Source organism: Pristiophorus japonicus, chromosome 7 (genome assembly GCF_044704955.1).
Source record: "Pristiophorus japonicus isolate sPriJap1 chromosome 7, sPriJap1.hap1, whole genome shotgun sequence".
Lineage (NCBI taxonomy): Eukaryota > Metazoa > Chordata > Chondrichthyes > Pristiophoridae > Pristiophorus > Pristiophorus japonicus.
The window spans coordinates 7,919,745-7,937,080 of NC_091983.1; the positions used below are offsets into that span (position 1 = coordinate 7,919,745).

A 17,336-nucleotide genomic window follows, 5' to 3' on the forward strand; every position below is an offset into this window, starting at 1 on the left:
CCAGCAAAGAATGACTAAAAAAAATGATTAAGAAAGGGAAGATAGACTATGAAAGTAAACTAGCACAAAATATAAAAACAGAGAGCAAGAGTTTCTATAGGTATGTAAAAAAGAAAAGAGTGGCTAAAGTAAATGTTGGTCCCTTAGAGGACGAGACCGGGGAATTAGTAATGGGGAACATGGAGAGGACAGAAACTCTGAACAAATATTTTGTATCAGTCTTTACGGTAGAGGACACTAACAATATCCCAACAGTGGATAGTCAAGGGGCTATGGGGGGGGGGGGGGAGGAACTTAACACAATCACAATCACTAAGGAGGTGGTACTGAGTAAGATAATGGGACTAAAGGCAGATAATTCCCCTGGACCTGATGGCTTGCATCCGAGGGTCTTAAGAGAAGTAACGGCAGGGATAGTGGATGAACTGGTTGTAATTTACCAAAATTCCCTGGATTCTGGGGAGGTCCCAGCAGATTGGAAAACTGCAAATATAACACCCCTATTTAAAAAAAGGAGGCAGACAAAAAGCAGAAAACTATAGACCAGTTAGCCTGTGGTTGGGAAAATGCTGGAGTTCATTGTTGAAGTAGTAGTAGCAGGGCATTTGCAAAAGCAAAATTCGGTCAGGCAGAGTCAGCATGGATTTATGAAGAGGAAGTCATGTTTGATAAATTTGCTGGAATTCTTTGAGAATGTAACGAACAGGGTGGATAAAGAGGAACCAGTGGATGTGGTGTATTTGGACTTCCAGAAGGCATTTGACAAGGTGCCGCATAAAAAGTTACTGCATAAGATAAAAGTTTAAGGGGTTGGGGGTAATATATTAGCATGGATAGAGGATTGGCTAACCAACAGAAAACAGAGAGTCGATATAAATGGTTCATTCTCGGATTGGCAATCAGTAACTAGTGGGGTGCCGCAGGGATCAGTGCTGGGACCCCAACTATTTACAATCTATATTACCGACTTGGCTGAAAGGACTGAGAGTAACATAGCCAAGTTTGCTGATGATACAATAATGGGAGGAAAAGCAATGTGTGAGGAGGACACAAAAAAATCTGCAAAAGGACATAGACAGGTTTAGTGAGTGGGCAAAAATTTGGCAGATAGAATATAATGTTGGAAAGTATGAGGTCATGCACTTTGGTAGAAAAAAATCAAAGAGCAAGTTATTATTTAAATGGAGAAAGATTGCAAAGTGCTGCAGTACAGCGGGACCTGGGGATACTTGTGCATGAAACACAAAAGGATAGTATGCAGGTACAGCAAGTGATCAGGAAAGCCAATGGTATCTTGGTCTTTATTGTGAAGGAGATGGAGTATTAAAGCAGGGAAGTCTTGCTACAGCTATACAAGGTATTGATGAGGCCACACCTGGAATACTGCGTGCAGTTTTGCTTTCCATATTTACGAAAGGATATACTTGCTTCGGTCTTCACAGTGGAAGACACAAAAACCATGGCAAAAATTGCTGGTCACGGGAATGTGGGAAGGGAGGACCTTGAGACAATCACTATCACTAGGGGGGTAGTGCTGGACAGGCTAATGGGCCTCAAGGTAGACAAGTCACCAGGTCCTGATGAAATGCATCCCAGAGATGCCGGAAGTTATAGCAGATGCATTCGTTATAATCTACCAAAATTCTTTGGACTCTGGGGAGGTACCATCAGATTGGAAAGCAGTTAATGTAACGCCTCTGTTTAAAAAAGGGGGCAGACAAAAGGCAGGTAACTAGAGGCCGGTTAGTTTAACATCTGTAGTGGGGAAAATGCTTGAAGCTATCATTAAGGAAGAAATAGCGGAACATCTAGATAGGAATAGTGCAATCAAGCTGACGCAACATGGATTCATGAAGGGGAAATCATGTTTAACTAATTTACTGGAATTCTTTGAGGATATAACGAGCATGGTGGATAGAGGTGTACCGATGGATGTGGTGTATTTAGATTTCCAAAAGGCATTCGATAAGGTGCCACACAAAAGGTTACTGCAGAAGATAAAGGTACGCGGAGTCAGAGGAAATGTATTAGCATGGATCGAGAATTGGCTGGCTAACAGAAAGCAGAGAGTCGGGATAAATGGGTCCTTTTCGGGTTGGAAATCGGTGGTTAGTGGTGTGCCACAGGGATCGGTGCTGGGACCACAACTGTTTACAATATGCATAGATGACCTGGAAGAGGGGACAGAGTGTAGTGTAACAAAATTTGCAGATGACACAAAGATTAGTGGGAAAGCGGGTTGTGTAGAGGACACAGAGAGGCTCCAAAGAGATTTAGATAGGTTAAGCGAATGGGCTAAGGTTTGGCAGATGGAATACAATGTTGGAAAATGTAAGGTCATCCACCTTGGGGGGGGGGGGGGGGGAAAAAACAGTAAAAGGGAATATTTGAATGGGGAGAAATTACAACATGCTGCGGTGCAGAGGGACCTGGGGGTCCTTGTGCATGAAACTCTTTTTGGAGTTTACCTGCAAAACAAAAACATTAATCGGTGCCACCCGCCCTGGATGACACACCAGACATTTACAAGGCCTTCTTTTTTTTTCCTTTTTTTGGGTTTTTTTTTGGGCACCAAAATCAAATTTTCCTTTTTCCAGTGCCCCCTATAAAAGGGGAGGGGGACATTAAAAGCACCGGCAATTAAAACAAATTAAACTTTAAAACGTAAAATCAAATTAAAATTTGGTTGCCGGGCGTGATGATGCACTCCAGTCCCTCCGGTGCCCACCTCTCGCGGAAGGCCGCGAGCGTACCGGTGGACACCGCGTGCTCCATCTCCAAGGACACCCTGGACCGGATGTAAGAGCGGAAGAGAGGCAGGCAGTCAGGTTGAACGACCCCCTCGACCGCCCGCTGCCTGGACCGGCTGATGGCACCCTTGGCCGTGCCCAGGAGCAGTCCTACGAGGAGGCCTTCGGACCTACCCGCTCCCCTCTGCACAGGGTGCCCAAAGATCAGGAGAGTGGGACTGAAGTGCAGCCAGAATTTCAGGAGCAGCCTCTTCATATAATGGAACAGGGGCTGCAACCTCGTGCATTCAATAAAAACATGGAACACGGACTCCTCCAGACCGCAGAAATTGCAGGCGGCCTGGGAGTCCGTGAACCGGCTTAAAAATTTATTGCACGGCACTGCTCCATGCACCACCCTCCAGGCCAAGTCCCCGACAAATAGTGGGAGGACCCCTGCGTAGAGTGCCCTCCATCGGGGACCCCCGCCTCCTCCGGACGACAGGATGGTACGCCATGGCGTGTCCGGACGGCAGGCGAGGATGGCAAAGTTGAGAGTGTGCAGGAGCAGCCCGTACAGGAAACCCTTCCGCGCGGAACTTATGGGCACGGAGGGGATTTCCCCGAGGCGGCTCAAGTTGTGAGGCGCCGGCCCCCGAGGGAGGTTCCGGGGTTTGGCGCCAATGAGGAATTCCGTCCGGACGGGGGTCAGTTCGGACGGGATCTCCCCACGTGCTTGAGCCTCCTCGATGCACCTAACGGAGTCGGGGCCCAGAGCTGTTTTTAGCGACTCGATGGCATCGGCCGCGAGGCGGACGTTGGAAGAATTTAGGCGCCGCGCCAGCGTGTCTGGCGCCATCCAGCCCGCTCCTCCGCCATCGAGCAGGTCCCTGACCCTGGTCACCTCACCAGCCACAGCCCTCTCTTCCGACCGCCACATAAAACCTCGGTCGTGGAGGTACGGATTCCCGAGCAGCGGCTCCTGCAGGACGGCCGCCACTCCAGCCGGCGGAGAGCTGCGCTTGGTGGAGACTTTGTTCCAGACCCTGATGAGTTCCTTGTAAAAGACAGGCAGCTCCCGGAGGGCGGTCCTGACACCCCCCAAGTTCACAAACAGGAGCTGCGTGTCATAATTGAGGTCGCGCTGCTGGCGGAAGAAATACGTCGCCAGAGCACACCACCTAGGAGGGGGCTCGACGTAAAGGTATCTCTGCAGTGTCTGAAGACGGAAAGTCGCGAGCTGGGCGCTGACGCACACCAACGACTGACCGCCCTCAAGCGGGAGACTCAAGACCGCAGCAGAGACCCAGTGCTTCCTGTTGTTCCAGAAGAAGTCCACCAGCTTCTTCTGTATCTTGGCGACAAACGCAGGGGGAGGGGTCAAAGTGACCAGCCGGTACCACAACATTGCGGCCACCAGCTGGTTTATAACCAGCGCTCGACCCCTGTAGGACAGCACTTGGAGCAGTCCTGTCCAGCGCCCTAGGCGAGCGGCGACCTTGGCCTCCAGCTCTTGCCAGTTCGCCGGCCAGGCTCCCTCGTCGGGGCTAAGGTAGACTCCCAGATAGAGGAGATGGGTCGTGCTCCAGGCAAAAGGCCTGAGCTCCTCCGGCAGGGAGTCCACCCGCCACTGACCCACCAGGAGTCCGGAACATTTCTCCCAGTTGATCCTGGCGGAGGACGCGGCCGAGTAAATCTCCTGGTACTCACGCATCCTCCGCAGGTCAGCGGGATCCTCTACCGCGAGGAGCACGTCATCGGCGTAAGCCGAGAGGACGACCTCCACGCCAGGCCCTTGCAGAGCCAGTCCCGTCAACCTCGTCCGCAAGAGACGCAGGAAAGGCTCCACGCAAATGGCGTATAACTGGCCGGACATGGCGCATCCCTGGCGCACCCCTCTCCTAAAGCGAAGGGGCGCCGTCAAGGACCCGTTAACCTTAATCAGACACTCCGCGGCGGCGTACAAAAGTCGGATCCGGGCGACGAAATGCGTCCCGAACCCGAAAGCGCGCAGAGTTCCGAGCAGATAGTCGTGATCCACCCTGTCGAACGCCTTCTCTTGGTCGAGGGATAGGAAGGCGACCGACAGACCAGCCTCCTGGGAACAATGGATGAGGTCCCAGACCAGATGGATGTTGTCGTGGATTGTCCGGCCCGGGACCGTGTAGGACTGGTCGGGGTGGATCATGTGGTCCAGCACGGCACCAAGGCGAGCAGACATCGCCCTGGCGAAGATTTTGTAGTCCGTGCTGAGGAGGGAGACCGGGCGCCAGTTCTTAAGGAGGCGGAGATCGCCCTTCTTAGGCAGCAGGACGATGACTGCCCTGCGCCAAGAGAGGGGCATCTCCCCGGTCACCAGACTTTCCCCCAGGACCCGCGCGTAGTCGCCCCCCAGGGCGTCCCAGAACGCCCTGTGGAACTCCACGGTCAGCCCGTCCAGCCCCGGGGATTTTCCCCTCGAGAGCCGGTCGAGGGCACCGGTCAGCTCCGCCAGGCTTAGCGGAGCTTCCAAATTTTCGTCGCCCTCCGGGCTGACCTTCGGCAGGTCCTCCCACAAAACTCTACGCGCTTCCTCGCTGGACGGATCCGGAGAGAACAGAGCCCCGTAATATTCACGGACCCTGTTGTTGACGCCCTCCGGATCCGAGACGAGAGAGCCGTCGTCGGCCAGCAGCGTCAAGAGCTGCTTACGGACACTCTGCCTTTTTTCCAGCGAGTAGAAGAAGGGGGAGCCGCGGTCCAGATCCCTCAGGAACCGGATCCGCGATCTCACGAACGCGCCTCGGGACCCGACGAGCTGCAGGTCCTTCAGCGCGGCCTTCTTCGCTTCGTACACCGTCCGCAGGGCCGGGTCCTGGACGACTTGACCGAGACGGGATTCCAGGTCGAGCACCTCTTTTTCTAGGCGCCCGACCCTGGCCGCCCGCCTCTTGGTCGACCCCCTCGCGTACTCTTGACAGAAGACGCGGACGTGAGCCTTGCCCACGTCCCACCATAGCCTCAAGGAGGGGAAGCCCCCCTGCTTCCTTCTCCAGTCGGACCAGAATCGACGGAACGAGTCCTGGAACCGCACGTCCTCCAGCAGCCGGTTGTTAAAGTGCCAGTACGCGGACCCCGTCCTCGCGCGGAGCGAAGCGAGCTCCGCCCACACCAGGTGGTGGTCCGAACACGGCACCGGTCCTTGTGCATGAATCCCAAAAAGTTAGTTTGCAGGTGCAGCAGGTAATCAGGAAGGCGAATGGAATGTTGGTCTTCATTGCGAGAGGGATGGAGTACAAAAACAGGGAGGTCCTGCTGCAACTGTACAGGGTATTGGTGAGGCCGCACCTGGAGTACTGCGTGCAGTTTTGGTCACCTTACTTAAGGAAGGATATACTAGCTTTGGAGGGGGTACAGAGACGATTCACTAGGCTGATTCCGGAGATGAGGGGGTTACCTATGATGATAGATTGAGTAGACTGGGTCTTTACTTGTTGGAGTTCAGAAGGATGAGGGGTGATCTTATAGAAACATTTAAAATAATGAAAGGGATAGATAAGATAGAGGCAGAGAGGTTGTTTCCACTGGTCGGGGAGACTAGAACTAGGGGGCACAGCCTCAAAATACAGGGGAACCAATTTAAAACCGAGTTGAGAAGGAATTTCTTCTCCCAGAGGGTTGTGAATCTGTGGAATTCTCTGCCCAGGGAAGCAGTTGAGGCTAGCTCATTGAATTTATTCAAATCACAGATAGATAGATTTTTAAGGGTTATGGGGAACGGGCGGGTAAGTGGAGCTGAGTCCACGGCCAGATTAGCCATGATCTTGTTGAGGGGCTAGATGGCCTACTCCTGTTCCTAATTCTTATGTTCTTATGTTCTTATGAAGCAGTTGAGAGAAGGTTCACTAGGTTGATTCCGAGGATGAGGGGGTTGACTTATGAGGAGAGGTTGAGTAGGTCGGGCCTCTACTCATTGGAATGCAGGAGAATGAGAGGTGATCTTATCGAAACATATAAGATTATGAGGGGGCTTGACAAGGTGGATGCAGAGAGGATGTTTCCACTGATGGGGGAGACTAGAACTAGAGGGCATGATCTTCGAATAAGGGGCCGCCCATTTAAAACAGAGATGGGGAGACATTTCTTCTCTGAGGGTTGTAAATCTGTGGAATTTGCTGCCCCGGAGAGCTGTGGAAGCTGGGACATTGAATAAATTTAAGACAGAAATAGACAGTTTCTTAAACGATAAGGGAATAAGGGGTTATGGGGAGCAGGAGGGGAAATGGAGCTGAGTCCATGATCGGATCAGCCATGATCTTATTGATTGGCGGAGCAGGCTCGAGGGGCCGTATGGCCTACTCCTGTTCCTATTTCTTATGTTCTTATTTCCCATTTTCTATTTGTTGTGCTTAATTTATAAATCAGACAGATACTTGTTCAAACTGCCCCATTCCCTGAAGGCGTTCTGGTGTCCATTGCAGTTCCGTTTACTGCAGTTCTGCTGGGTGCCACAGTTTTGCGTGAGGTAGAGTGCTGATCAGTGCATTGAGCTGCCGTGGAAAACATCAAATGGGTTAAATAGGATTCTATCAGGAATAGGTTTAAGCATCATGGTTTAGAATGTTGTATTCATGAAAATCTAAGCTTAAAATTGTAGGAAACTACAGTTCTGAGATCAGCTGAACTTTTGTACGCTTTTTTTTTTAAAAACAGTGGTGTCAAGGAAAATAGGAGAAGATTCAGGTGACCCAATAAACCACAGGAATAAAGACTGAGGAATGGAACAGAATCTGAGCTTCAATGTGCTTGTGACACAGCTCAGTGAGCAGCATTGTGTGACAGAGCAGTTAGCAACATTGTGTGACAGTGTTGTAATATAGTTCCACCGAGTGGACTACTGTGGTAATGCAGCCATTGGTGTAAATGCAATAAAGACATCAGGTGACGGGTAAGATTATGAATATACCACATTGGCGACGAGAATGTGATTTCTGGATACCCAAGCTGAAATTTTTGTTGATTGATGATTCCAGCCAAACAACAAAGAGACTAGAGAGGTCCTTTGTTTTGAATAACAGCTAACAATACAAGATAAATTACAAGCACACTTGGCTGAACTGAAGAGTCCAGATGGCCATGCCAAAGGGAATAATAGGGCACTTGAGGGGGTTTCAACATGACCGAGAGACTTTCAGCACATGTGGAGCGGCTAGAAATGTTTTTCACCACAAATTGTATCATCGAAGTCCCTGATGATGAAAACCGTAACCGGGTAGTGTTGGAAAGAAAATGGGCAATTTTCTTGACTGAAGCAGGCCCCGTGGTGTATGAAACCCTGAAAAACGTGCTTGTTCCTGTCAAGCTGAAGGACACATCACTGACGGAAATTCTAAAGAAGTTAGAACAGCACTACAGTCCTGAGCCCTTGAAAATTGCTGCAAGTTATCGTTTTGGAACCGCAGATCAATTCATTGACGAAAGTATCATCATTATCATCATAGGCAGTCACTCGGAATCGAGGAAGACTTGCTTCCACTCTTAAAATGAGTTCTTAAGTGGCTGAACAGTCCAATACAAGAACCACGCTCTCTGTCACAGGTGGGACAGAGAGTCGTTGATGGAAGGGATGGGTGGGACCGGTTTGCCGCACGCTCTTTCCGTTGCTTGCACTTGATTTCTGCAAGCTCTCCGCGATGAGACTCGAGGTGCTCAGCACCCTCCCAGATGCACTTCCTCCACTTAGGACGGTCTTTGGCCATGGACTCCCAGGTGTCAGTGGGGATGTTGCACTTTATCAAGGAGGCTTTGAGGGTGTCCTTGTAAAGTTTCCGCTGCCCACCTTTGGCTCATTTGCCGTGAAGGAGTTCCAAGTAGACCGCTTGCTTTGGGAGTTTCGTGTCTGGCATACGAACTATGTGGCCTGCCCAGTGGAGCTGATCAAGTGTGGTCAGTGCTTCGATGCTGGGGATGTTGGCCTGGTCGAGGACGCTAATGTTGGTGCGCCTGTCCTCCCAGGGGATTTGTAGGATCTTGCAGAGACATCGTTGGTGGTATTTCTCCAGCGACTTGAGGTGTCTATTATACATGGTCCATGTCTCTGAGCCATACAGGAGGGCGGGTATTACAACAGCCCTGTCGACCATGAGCTTGGTGGCAGTTTTGAGGGCCTGGTCTTCAAAAGCTCTTTTCCTCAGGCGACTGAAGGCTGCACTGGTGCACTGGAGGTGGTGTTGAATCTCGTCGTCAGTGCCTGCTCTTGTTAAGAGGCTCCCGAGGTAAGGGAAATGGTCCACGTTGTCCAGGTCCCCACAGTGGATCTTGATGACTGAAGGGCAGCGCTGTGCGGTGAGGACAGGCTGGTGGAGGACCTTTGTCTCACTGATGTTTAGCGTAAGGCCCATGCTTTCGTACGCCTCAGTAAATATGTCGACTATGTCCTGGAGTTCAACCTCAACGTGCGCAGACTGTAGCTCGACGACAGAGGTTGGAGTGGTCTTGGACCTGGCCTGGAGACGGCGAAGGTTGAATAGGTTCCCACTGGTTCTGTAGTTTAGTTCCACTCCAGCGGGAAGCTTGTTGACTGTGAGTGTCAGTGAATACATTGTAGCATTAAAGAAGCTATCCATTCATTGTCATTTCGGAAACTTTCAGGACCAAGCATTGCGTGACCGCTTTGTTTATGGGATGAAAATTGAAGCAATCAGAAGAAAGTTGTTGACAACTCCTAACTTGACTTCTGATTTAGCTTGTTAGACAGCTATGTCGATGGACATGGCTGACCAATATTCCCGAGAATGACGTACCATTTCCAGTTGGCAGACAACCGAGGTGAATCGCCTGCAGGTTAAAAGTAAAAGGCAGTTGGGCCCCAAGGTCTCAGCAAATGGCCATGGTAACAGAGCACTGAAGTCGTGCTATCGGTGTCTGGGACAACACATTGATCAAAGTTGTCCAAATGTGAAGGCAGAGTGTTTCTTCTGCAGCAAAACTGGGCATGTCGACCGAAGAGTAAACCAACTTTCAAAGCTATAAGTAGAAATCCCCAGAGACTACATAGCATGGAAGAAAAGCAACAGGACGAAGAGATACACGTCATCAGGAGCACGAGGGTATCTAACAGCGATTCAAAACGTATCATCATCCAAGTAGATGTTGCAGGAACAAGGATACCCATGGAAATCGACACTGGTGCATCCATGAGCATATTACCGGAATCCAAGATAGAGCGACGCGGCTACTCAGGAGAGCAGATTCCTGTGGTAGGACATATCACCGTACCGGTAAAATACAAGGATCAGTTTCAGAGCTTGCCTCTCTTGGTAGTGGCAGGAGACAAGCCTGCCTCTCTAGGTAGAAATTGTTTGGATCACTGAAGCTGGATTGGAATGAGATTTCTCGTGTTGAAACGAGATTTGTATCGAAGGATGATGTAATCAAGAAGTATCCGAAGGTATTCTGCAAAACAGACAGTCCGATCCAAGGCTTCAAGGTGAGTGTCAGGATTCAGAAGGACGCTAGACCATTTTACTGCAAACCATGTCACATACCGTATGCAATCGAGGAAAAGTTGAGCAAGAACTCAAAAGACTAGAGACTGAGAACATTATCTCTAAGATAGATCTATGTAATTGGGCTACACCCATTGTTGTTGTACCTAAGTCAGATGGTAAGGTAAGGTTGTGTGGTGATTATAAAGTAACCGTAAACCAAGTTCTAGAGGGTAATCTCCCCAATACATTGCCGAATGTAGAAGATTTGTTCACAACACTGACAGGTGGTCAGATCTTCTCAAAGTTGGATCTTACGAATGCCTACTTACAACTGGAGCTAGATGAGGAGTCCAAGTCATGCTTGACTATAAATACTCATCTCTGCCTGTATCAATTTAATCGGCTATCACTTGGAGTGTCTTCCGCCCCTACCATATTCCAAGGGGTGATGAACCAGATTTTGCAAGGCATTGAAGGGGTAGTATGTTATTGAGATGACATACTCATTTCCGCACCAAACAGGAAAATTCATAATAACATATTGAATGAAGTGCTCAAATGGCTAGAGAAGCACAGATTATGAGTGACTGTGAGTTATTTCAAAACTCAGTGGAGTACTTGGGGCACAGAGTAGACAAAGATGGTTTACATCCAACCATGGGAAAGCTGGATGCAATTCGAAATGCACCCACTCCCAAGAATATCACTGAACTTCAATCATTTTTGGATCTTTTGAACTATTATGGCAAGTTCCTACCAAATTTGGCTACAGTGTTACATCTACTGAATGAGCTGTTGAAAAAACAGGTCCACTGGAAGTGGTCAAAAGAATGCGATGCAGCATTCAAGGAGTGTAAAAGCCAGTTGGTAGAGAACACCATGTTAGTTCACTATGACTTATCTAAGGAGATCAAGCTAGCATGTGATGCCTCTCTGTATGGAGTTGGGGCAGTGATCTCTCATGTACTACGTAGTGGGGAGGAGAGACCAATTGCTTTTGCTTCACGTATTCTCAGTGCCAGTGAGTATAATTATGCGCAGATTGAAAGGGAAGCTTTGGCATTCATTTTTGGGGTCAAGAAGTTCCACAAATACTTGTATGGTCGTAAGTTTACCATCGTTATGGACCATAAGCTCCTGACAGCAATCCTCCATTCAAAGTCCCCAGTTCCAACATTAGCTGCAGCCCGAATGCAGAGATGGGCTTTCATTTTTGTCAGCATATATATATATATATATATGACATTGGGTACAGACGGTTAGTTGATCATAGTAATGCTGATGCTATGTCTAGATTGCCATCCCCATCACAAGTTACACTTGATAGGGAAGAATTGTTCTACATTGATGAACTGCCAGTCACAGCTGAAGAGATTGGTAGAGCAACCAAACATGACCCAGTTATGTCAAAGGTGTATGATTACATAGCAAATGGATGGCCAAAGCAGGTAACAGACAAAGATATTCATCCATTCTTCATTTGTACGGATGAATTATGAGTGGATAAAGATTGTGTCATCAGGGGTGCAAGAGTGGTTATACCAAATAAATTCAGGTCCAAATTATTAGATCTTCATGACCAGCACATGGGATGTGCTTGACCAAGAGTTTTGCACACAGTTTCTTATGGTGGCCAGGTCTAGATAAAGATATAGAGTACATCGTTATCAGTGTACTACATGTCAATCAGTGAGCAAGAAACCACCATCAGTACCATTACAGCCATGGAAATGGCCTCCCAGGGCGTGGCAAAGGTTACATATCGATTTGGCTGAGCTAGAAGGACAGCAATTGTTCATTGTGATTGATAGTCATTCAAAATGAGTCAAGGTATTTCCAATACGGAAAATAACGAGTAAAACATTGGACCATTTGCTAAGATTATTTTCTTCTTTTAACCTCCCAGAAGAAATTGTTCCTGATAATGGGCCACAATTTTGATCAGAAGAATTTACACAGTTCATGAGCAAAAATGGTGTGAAACATACCAAGGTTCCACCATACCACCCTGCTTCAAATGTGCAGCAGAGTACACAGTATAAATTGTAAAATGTGCTCTCATCAAACAGATGTTGGATCCAAATCCAAAGAAACGACAGTTGTTGTTGGACCACAAATTGGCTAATTTACTGATTATTTATCGTAATATTCCTCATACAACTGCTGCTAGAACACCAGCAGAGTTGTTTCTCAAATACCAGACATGAACCAGGTTCTCGTTGTTAAAGCCAAACTTGGCACAGTCATTAGAAGAGAAACAATTAAGACAGAAAGAGAATCATGATAGAGGTAGAGTAAGAGAGCAAAGTGTGAAATTACATCATTAGGTCAGAGTGAAGAACCATCACCATAAATGGTTAAAGTGGTTACCAGGAAGAGTGGTGAAGATATGCAGTCCTCGCATATATCTGATCAAGATGTTTGATCATGGTCAGGTTAGGTTTGTTCATATTGATCATATTTTACCTACAGATGTGGAAGGAGTTGAAAGTTGGAATGATTTGATTATTTCTGACACCTTAGACAGCCTTATTACATGTACAGTACCAGTAGTATATCCTATATCAAATGTACTAGAAACAAGTCAAAGAGAAAGTCAGAACTTAATTCTTGAGTCTGAGTCAGGCAAACAAGCAGTTTAGAGTTGTAGAGACTTCAAATGTAAATCAAGGGCATCCCTTGGAGGGAAACTCTCCTCAGGCTCAGCCTAGAACGAGTCTCAGTTCGACACCATGTTTGGAAGGTTCTGTTTGAGAGCAAAGGTATCCCCTTCAAAACAGAAAACCAGTTTTTAAGTTTGATTTGTAAATATGGCAAAATAAGTCCCTATCTTTTGTTATGTACAACCATGCAAGTTATGTGTGATTGTTTATTATAATTACTTCTTCATTAAGGAGGGAGAAGTGTAATATAGTTTCACCTAGTGGATTACTGTTCCACCTAGCGGACTACTGCGGTAATGCAGCCACTGCAGTAATGTAGCCATTGCTGTAAATGCAATAAAGACATCAGCAAGTTCCTGTATTGAAGCCATCTTATGAAGTCCTATGTGTTTGTGATGTCGTAAGAATATACCACAAGTGCAATGAGCAGCATTGTGTGACAGAGCAACATTGTGTGACAGTTAGTGAGCAGCATTGTGTGACAGAGCAGCATTGTGTGACAGAGCAGTGTTGCTCTGGTGAAACGGACTCCGGGTATTCAGCATTTTGGAACAATTTGCCCTTGTGCATGGTCTGTTGCTGCGATTAAAACAGCCTGGCCTTGTGTGGATTTCTGTGCTGTTTTTGCAATTTGCATTGTGTTAATTCTGGTAAATCTGGTCTTTTACAGAATGATGATAAAGCTGACGCTTCATTCAAGCCAAAGAGAAGTTTCTTCGCTGCCAGAGACCTGTACATGTACCGACATGGCTACCCAGTGAGTGTCCATCCCTGCATTACACACACTCATTTACACAGCAGCCACAGTGTGTACGATGCTAACGTCATTACTGGAAACCAACTCTCCCCTTCAGCATTTCCTCCCCACTTCTCCAAACTGTGGGGACTCGCACTGGAAACTAATGGGCATTCTTTGTTCTGGGCACCGCACTTTAGGAAGGACGTCACGGCCTGGAGAGGGTGCCGAAAAGAAATGGTTCCAGTGATAAGGGACTTCAGTTAGGTGGATAGACTGGAGAAGCTGGGGTTGTTCTCCTTAGAGCACAGAAGGTTAAGAGGAAACATGATCGAGGTGCTTCTAATAGAGTAGATAGGGAAAAACTGTTTCCATGGACAAGGGGGGTCAGTAACCAGAGGACACAGATTTAGAATAATTGGCAAACAAGCCAGAGGGAAAATGAGAATTTTCTGCAGAGTGTTATGACCCAAAAGGGTGGTGGAAGCAGATTCAGTAATAACTTTCAAAAGGAAATTGGATAAATACGTGAAATGCGACAAATTTGCAGGGCTATGGGGAAAGAGCAGGGGAATGGGACTAATAGATAGTTCTTTCAAAGAGCCAGCACAGAGGTTGTGTGTCAGGATCAGACTCTAGTGTGATGGCCCCCATGGTAGAACCCACTGCCCAGGCTGATGATATGAAGAAAGGCCACCGAGCAGAGGTCAGAGGGCAACTGGTGCCCTTTCCAACTGCACTCGAGCACATGTCGATCCCTTCGGGAGAGAAGAGGAGGCAATTAGTTACAGGAATCTTGCCCCAGACGGTGCACCTTTCTCGGTGGAAAGGACAGGCCTCTCAACCCACCTGCGAGTAAACGCAGGCGAGGATCCGAGGTCATTAACTGGCTTCGTGGTGGATGCTTGGCGTGTGTGAGAGGCAGGCAGGTTCTGGGTAATGTCCCCCCATAAGCTGAGTTTTGTTCCGCGCAGCCTGTTTATTTCAGTCAATGTAAATTTCTGCAGACCTGCGCTATTTGAAAAGTAAAAGCCTGTGAGCGGCCTGCACTGAACCTTGTAGATTACTGCGTGGCCACACACGCAGCGATGGAATAATGGGCCGAAAATTGTGGTCGGAGGCTTCCTTAGTACGAACGCCTCTGACCCGGAAAAAATCTCCGAAACTAACTGTTGGTCCCGAAGAAACATAGGATTTCGGTCGGAGGCCTTCATTCACTGCACAGCGCATGGGAAGATGTCTTCCACGTACGAACGTCTATATTAGAGTCATGTGGGCCTGGACCACCAATCACGATGCTCATTGATAATAATGGGAACTCTGTTTGTACGGACTCCCATTACCATCAATGAGAAAAAAACCCTAACACGAGGAACACAGCACAATAAATTTTAAAAGCACCACACATATCTAAAATCAATCGAAATTAAATGTAATTAAATGTTTTAGAAAAAATAAATTTGGGGAGTTTTTTAATAGGGTTAAAAATAAACTTACCTACACGGAGAGGGTTTTTAACATAAAAAATGAGTGATTAAATTTAATTTTTCTATGATTTAAATGTGTTACGCTGGTAAAAGTAAGTTATGTGCCTGCTTTTACCAGGCGTAAGAGTTTGAAGGACATTCGCTGGGCATGAGATGGGCAAATAGCCCAATCTCTCCCACGCGTATGTCCTTCTCCCAGGAATGTGTAGAATCTTTCTTTCTTTTGACAGGTCGGAAAAGCCAGTTCATAGAATCACAGAAATTTACAGCACGGAAGGAGGCCATTTCGGCCCATCGTGTCCGTGCCGGCCAACAAGAGGCTATCCAGCCTAATCCCACTTTCCAGCTCTAGGTCCATAACCCTGCAGGTCACAGCACTTCAAGTGCACACCCAAGTACTTTTTAAATGTGGTGAGGGTTTCTGCAGGCAGTGAGTTCCCGGAACCCCACAACCCTCTGCGTGAAGAAATTTCCCCTCAAATCCCTTCTAAACCTCCTACCAATTACTTTAAATTTATGCCCCCTGGTTGTTGACCCCTCTGCTAAGGGAAATAGGCCCTTTCTATCCACTATATCTAGGCCCCTCATAATTTATACACCTCAATGAGGTCTCCCCTCAGCCTCCTCTTTCCAAGGAAAACAAACCCAGCCTATCCAATCTTTCCTCATAGCTAAGATTCTCCACTCCCGGCTGTTGTAAACGGCTGTCTTGCTCTTTTCGCTTCATTGCTTTTAACGTCGAATTACCTGCACACACTCAGTTGTAGTAAAGGCTGGATCTTTATTTAGATGTTCAGACATTCACAAGCCAACAACTCTGCTTGCAAAGGCAGCTCTTCAAGAAGCTACACACCTTTTGAGATTTCAGTGTCTCTACAGTCCATAAGAGTCTATGTGACAAAAGGCAGTTCCATCTTTTATCTCTAAAAAGCCTTATGAACTCTTATTCTTTGCATTTAGCCAATCATGACTAACTGTTTTCTGAATGGTTTAACATACAGACTATTATTCCCACCGTAACAAGGTACTTAAATACTTAACTTTGCTTGTTTAACCTACAGATATCATTAAGTAGTAACAAAGGTACAATGAAATACTTAACATACAGAATCGTTTCCTCGCATAGTAACAAAGGGCCCAAGTTTCGGGTGCGCCTAAAACAGCGCAGCCCCGACCTGGATGCCCGTTTTTCGCGCCACAAAATGTGCCTAAAAAAAACTTCCCTATTCTCCGGCTCCCTGCAGGTCCTCTGGAGCCGGGCGCGGCGCAGCACGAGCTGTGGGGGGCAGAGCCAGGTCCCTGCGCTGAACACAGTGCCGGGATCTCTGCACATGAGCGCTACAGTGGGTGCCCAAAACTGTGGGAGGGGCCTGAAGCACGCAGCCCCTAGCCCTGGCCGAATGGCCTCACTGGGGCTGCGTGAATAAGGCTCCTCCCACCCGACCGGACCCACCTGACCTCTGCTTCCCCGACCACCGCGCCCCCCCCCCCCCAGGACCTCTGCGACCCCCCCCCCCCCTCCGACCCGACCACCGCGCCCCCCCACTCCCCCCCCCCCCCCCCCCCCCGAGACCCGACGCCACCTTCTGTAAATCCAGGCCGAAGTCTTGGGCCCGGCCGTTCAGCCTCCTTCTCTCCCTTCTTCCCCTCTCCCCCCTCCTCTCCTCGCTCCTCCTTCTCCCCCTCTTCCCCCCCCTCCTCTTTCCCCCCCCTCCTCTTTCCCCCCTCCTCTTTCCCCCCCCCTCTTTCCCCCCCTCCTCTTTCCCCCCCTCCTCTTTCCCCCCCTCCTCTTTCCCCCCCTCCTCTTTCCCCCCCTCCTCTTTCCCCCCCTCCTCTTTCCCCCCCTCCTCTTTCCCCCCCTCCTCTTTCCCCCCCTCCTCTTTCCCCCCCTCCTCTCTCCCCCCTTCTCTTTCCCCCCTGCTCCTTCTCCCACCCCCCTGCTCCTTCTCCCACCCCCCTGCTCCTTCTCCCACCCCCCTGCTCCTTCTCCCCACCCCCCTGCTCCTTCTCCCACCCCCCTGCTCCTTCTCCCACCCCCCTGCTCCTTCTCCCACCCCCCTGCTCCTTCTCCCACCCCCCTGCTCCTTCTCCCACCCCCCTGCTCCTTCTCCCACCCCCCTGCTCCTTCTCCCACCCCCCTGCTCCTTCTCCCACCCCCCTGCTCCTTCTCCCACCCCCCTGCTCCTTCTCCCACCCCCCTGCTCCTTCTCCCACCCCCCTGCTCCTTCTCCCACCCCCCCGCTCCTTCTCCC

At 48.8% G+C, this 17,336-nt stretch overlaps 1 protein-coding gene across 1 annotated transcript in view; it reads left to right on the plus strand.

Annotated features, from left to right (window-relative positions):
* The window catches only part of ogfrl1 (opioid growth factor receptor-like 1), a 72,109-nt gene that overhangs the window by 41,911 nt on the left and 12,862 nt on the right, over window positions 1-17,336 (plus strand). Inside the window, exon 2 of the mRNA XM_070884319.1 lies at window positions 13,532-13,618. Within this exon, the coding sequence (XP_070740420.1) occupies window positions 13,532-13,618 (87 nt within the window). The remainder of the gene's footprint in view (window positions 1-13,531; window positions 13,619-17,336) is intronic.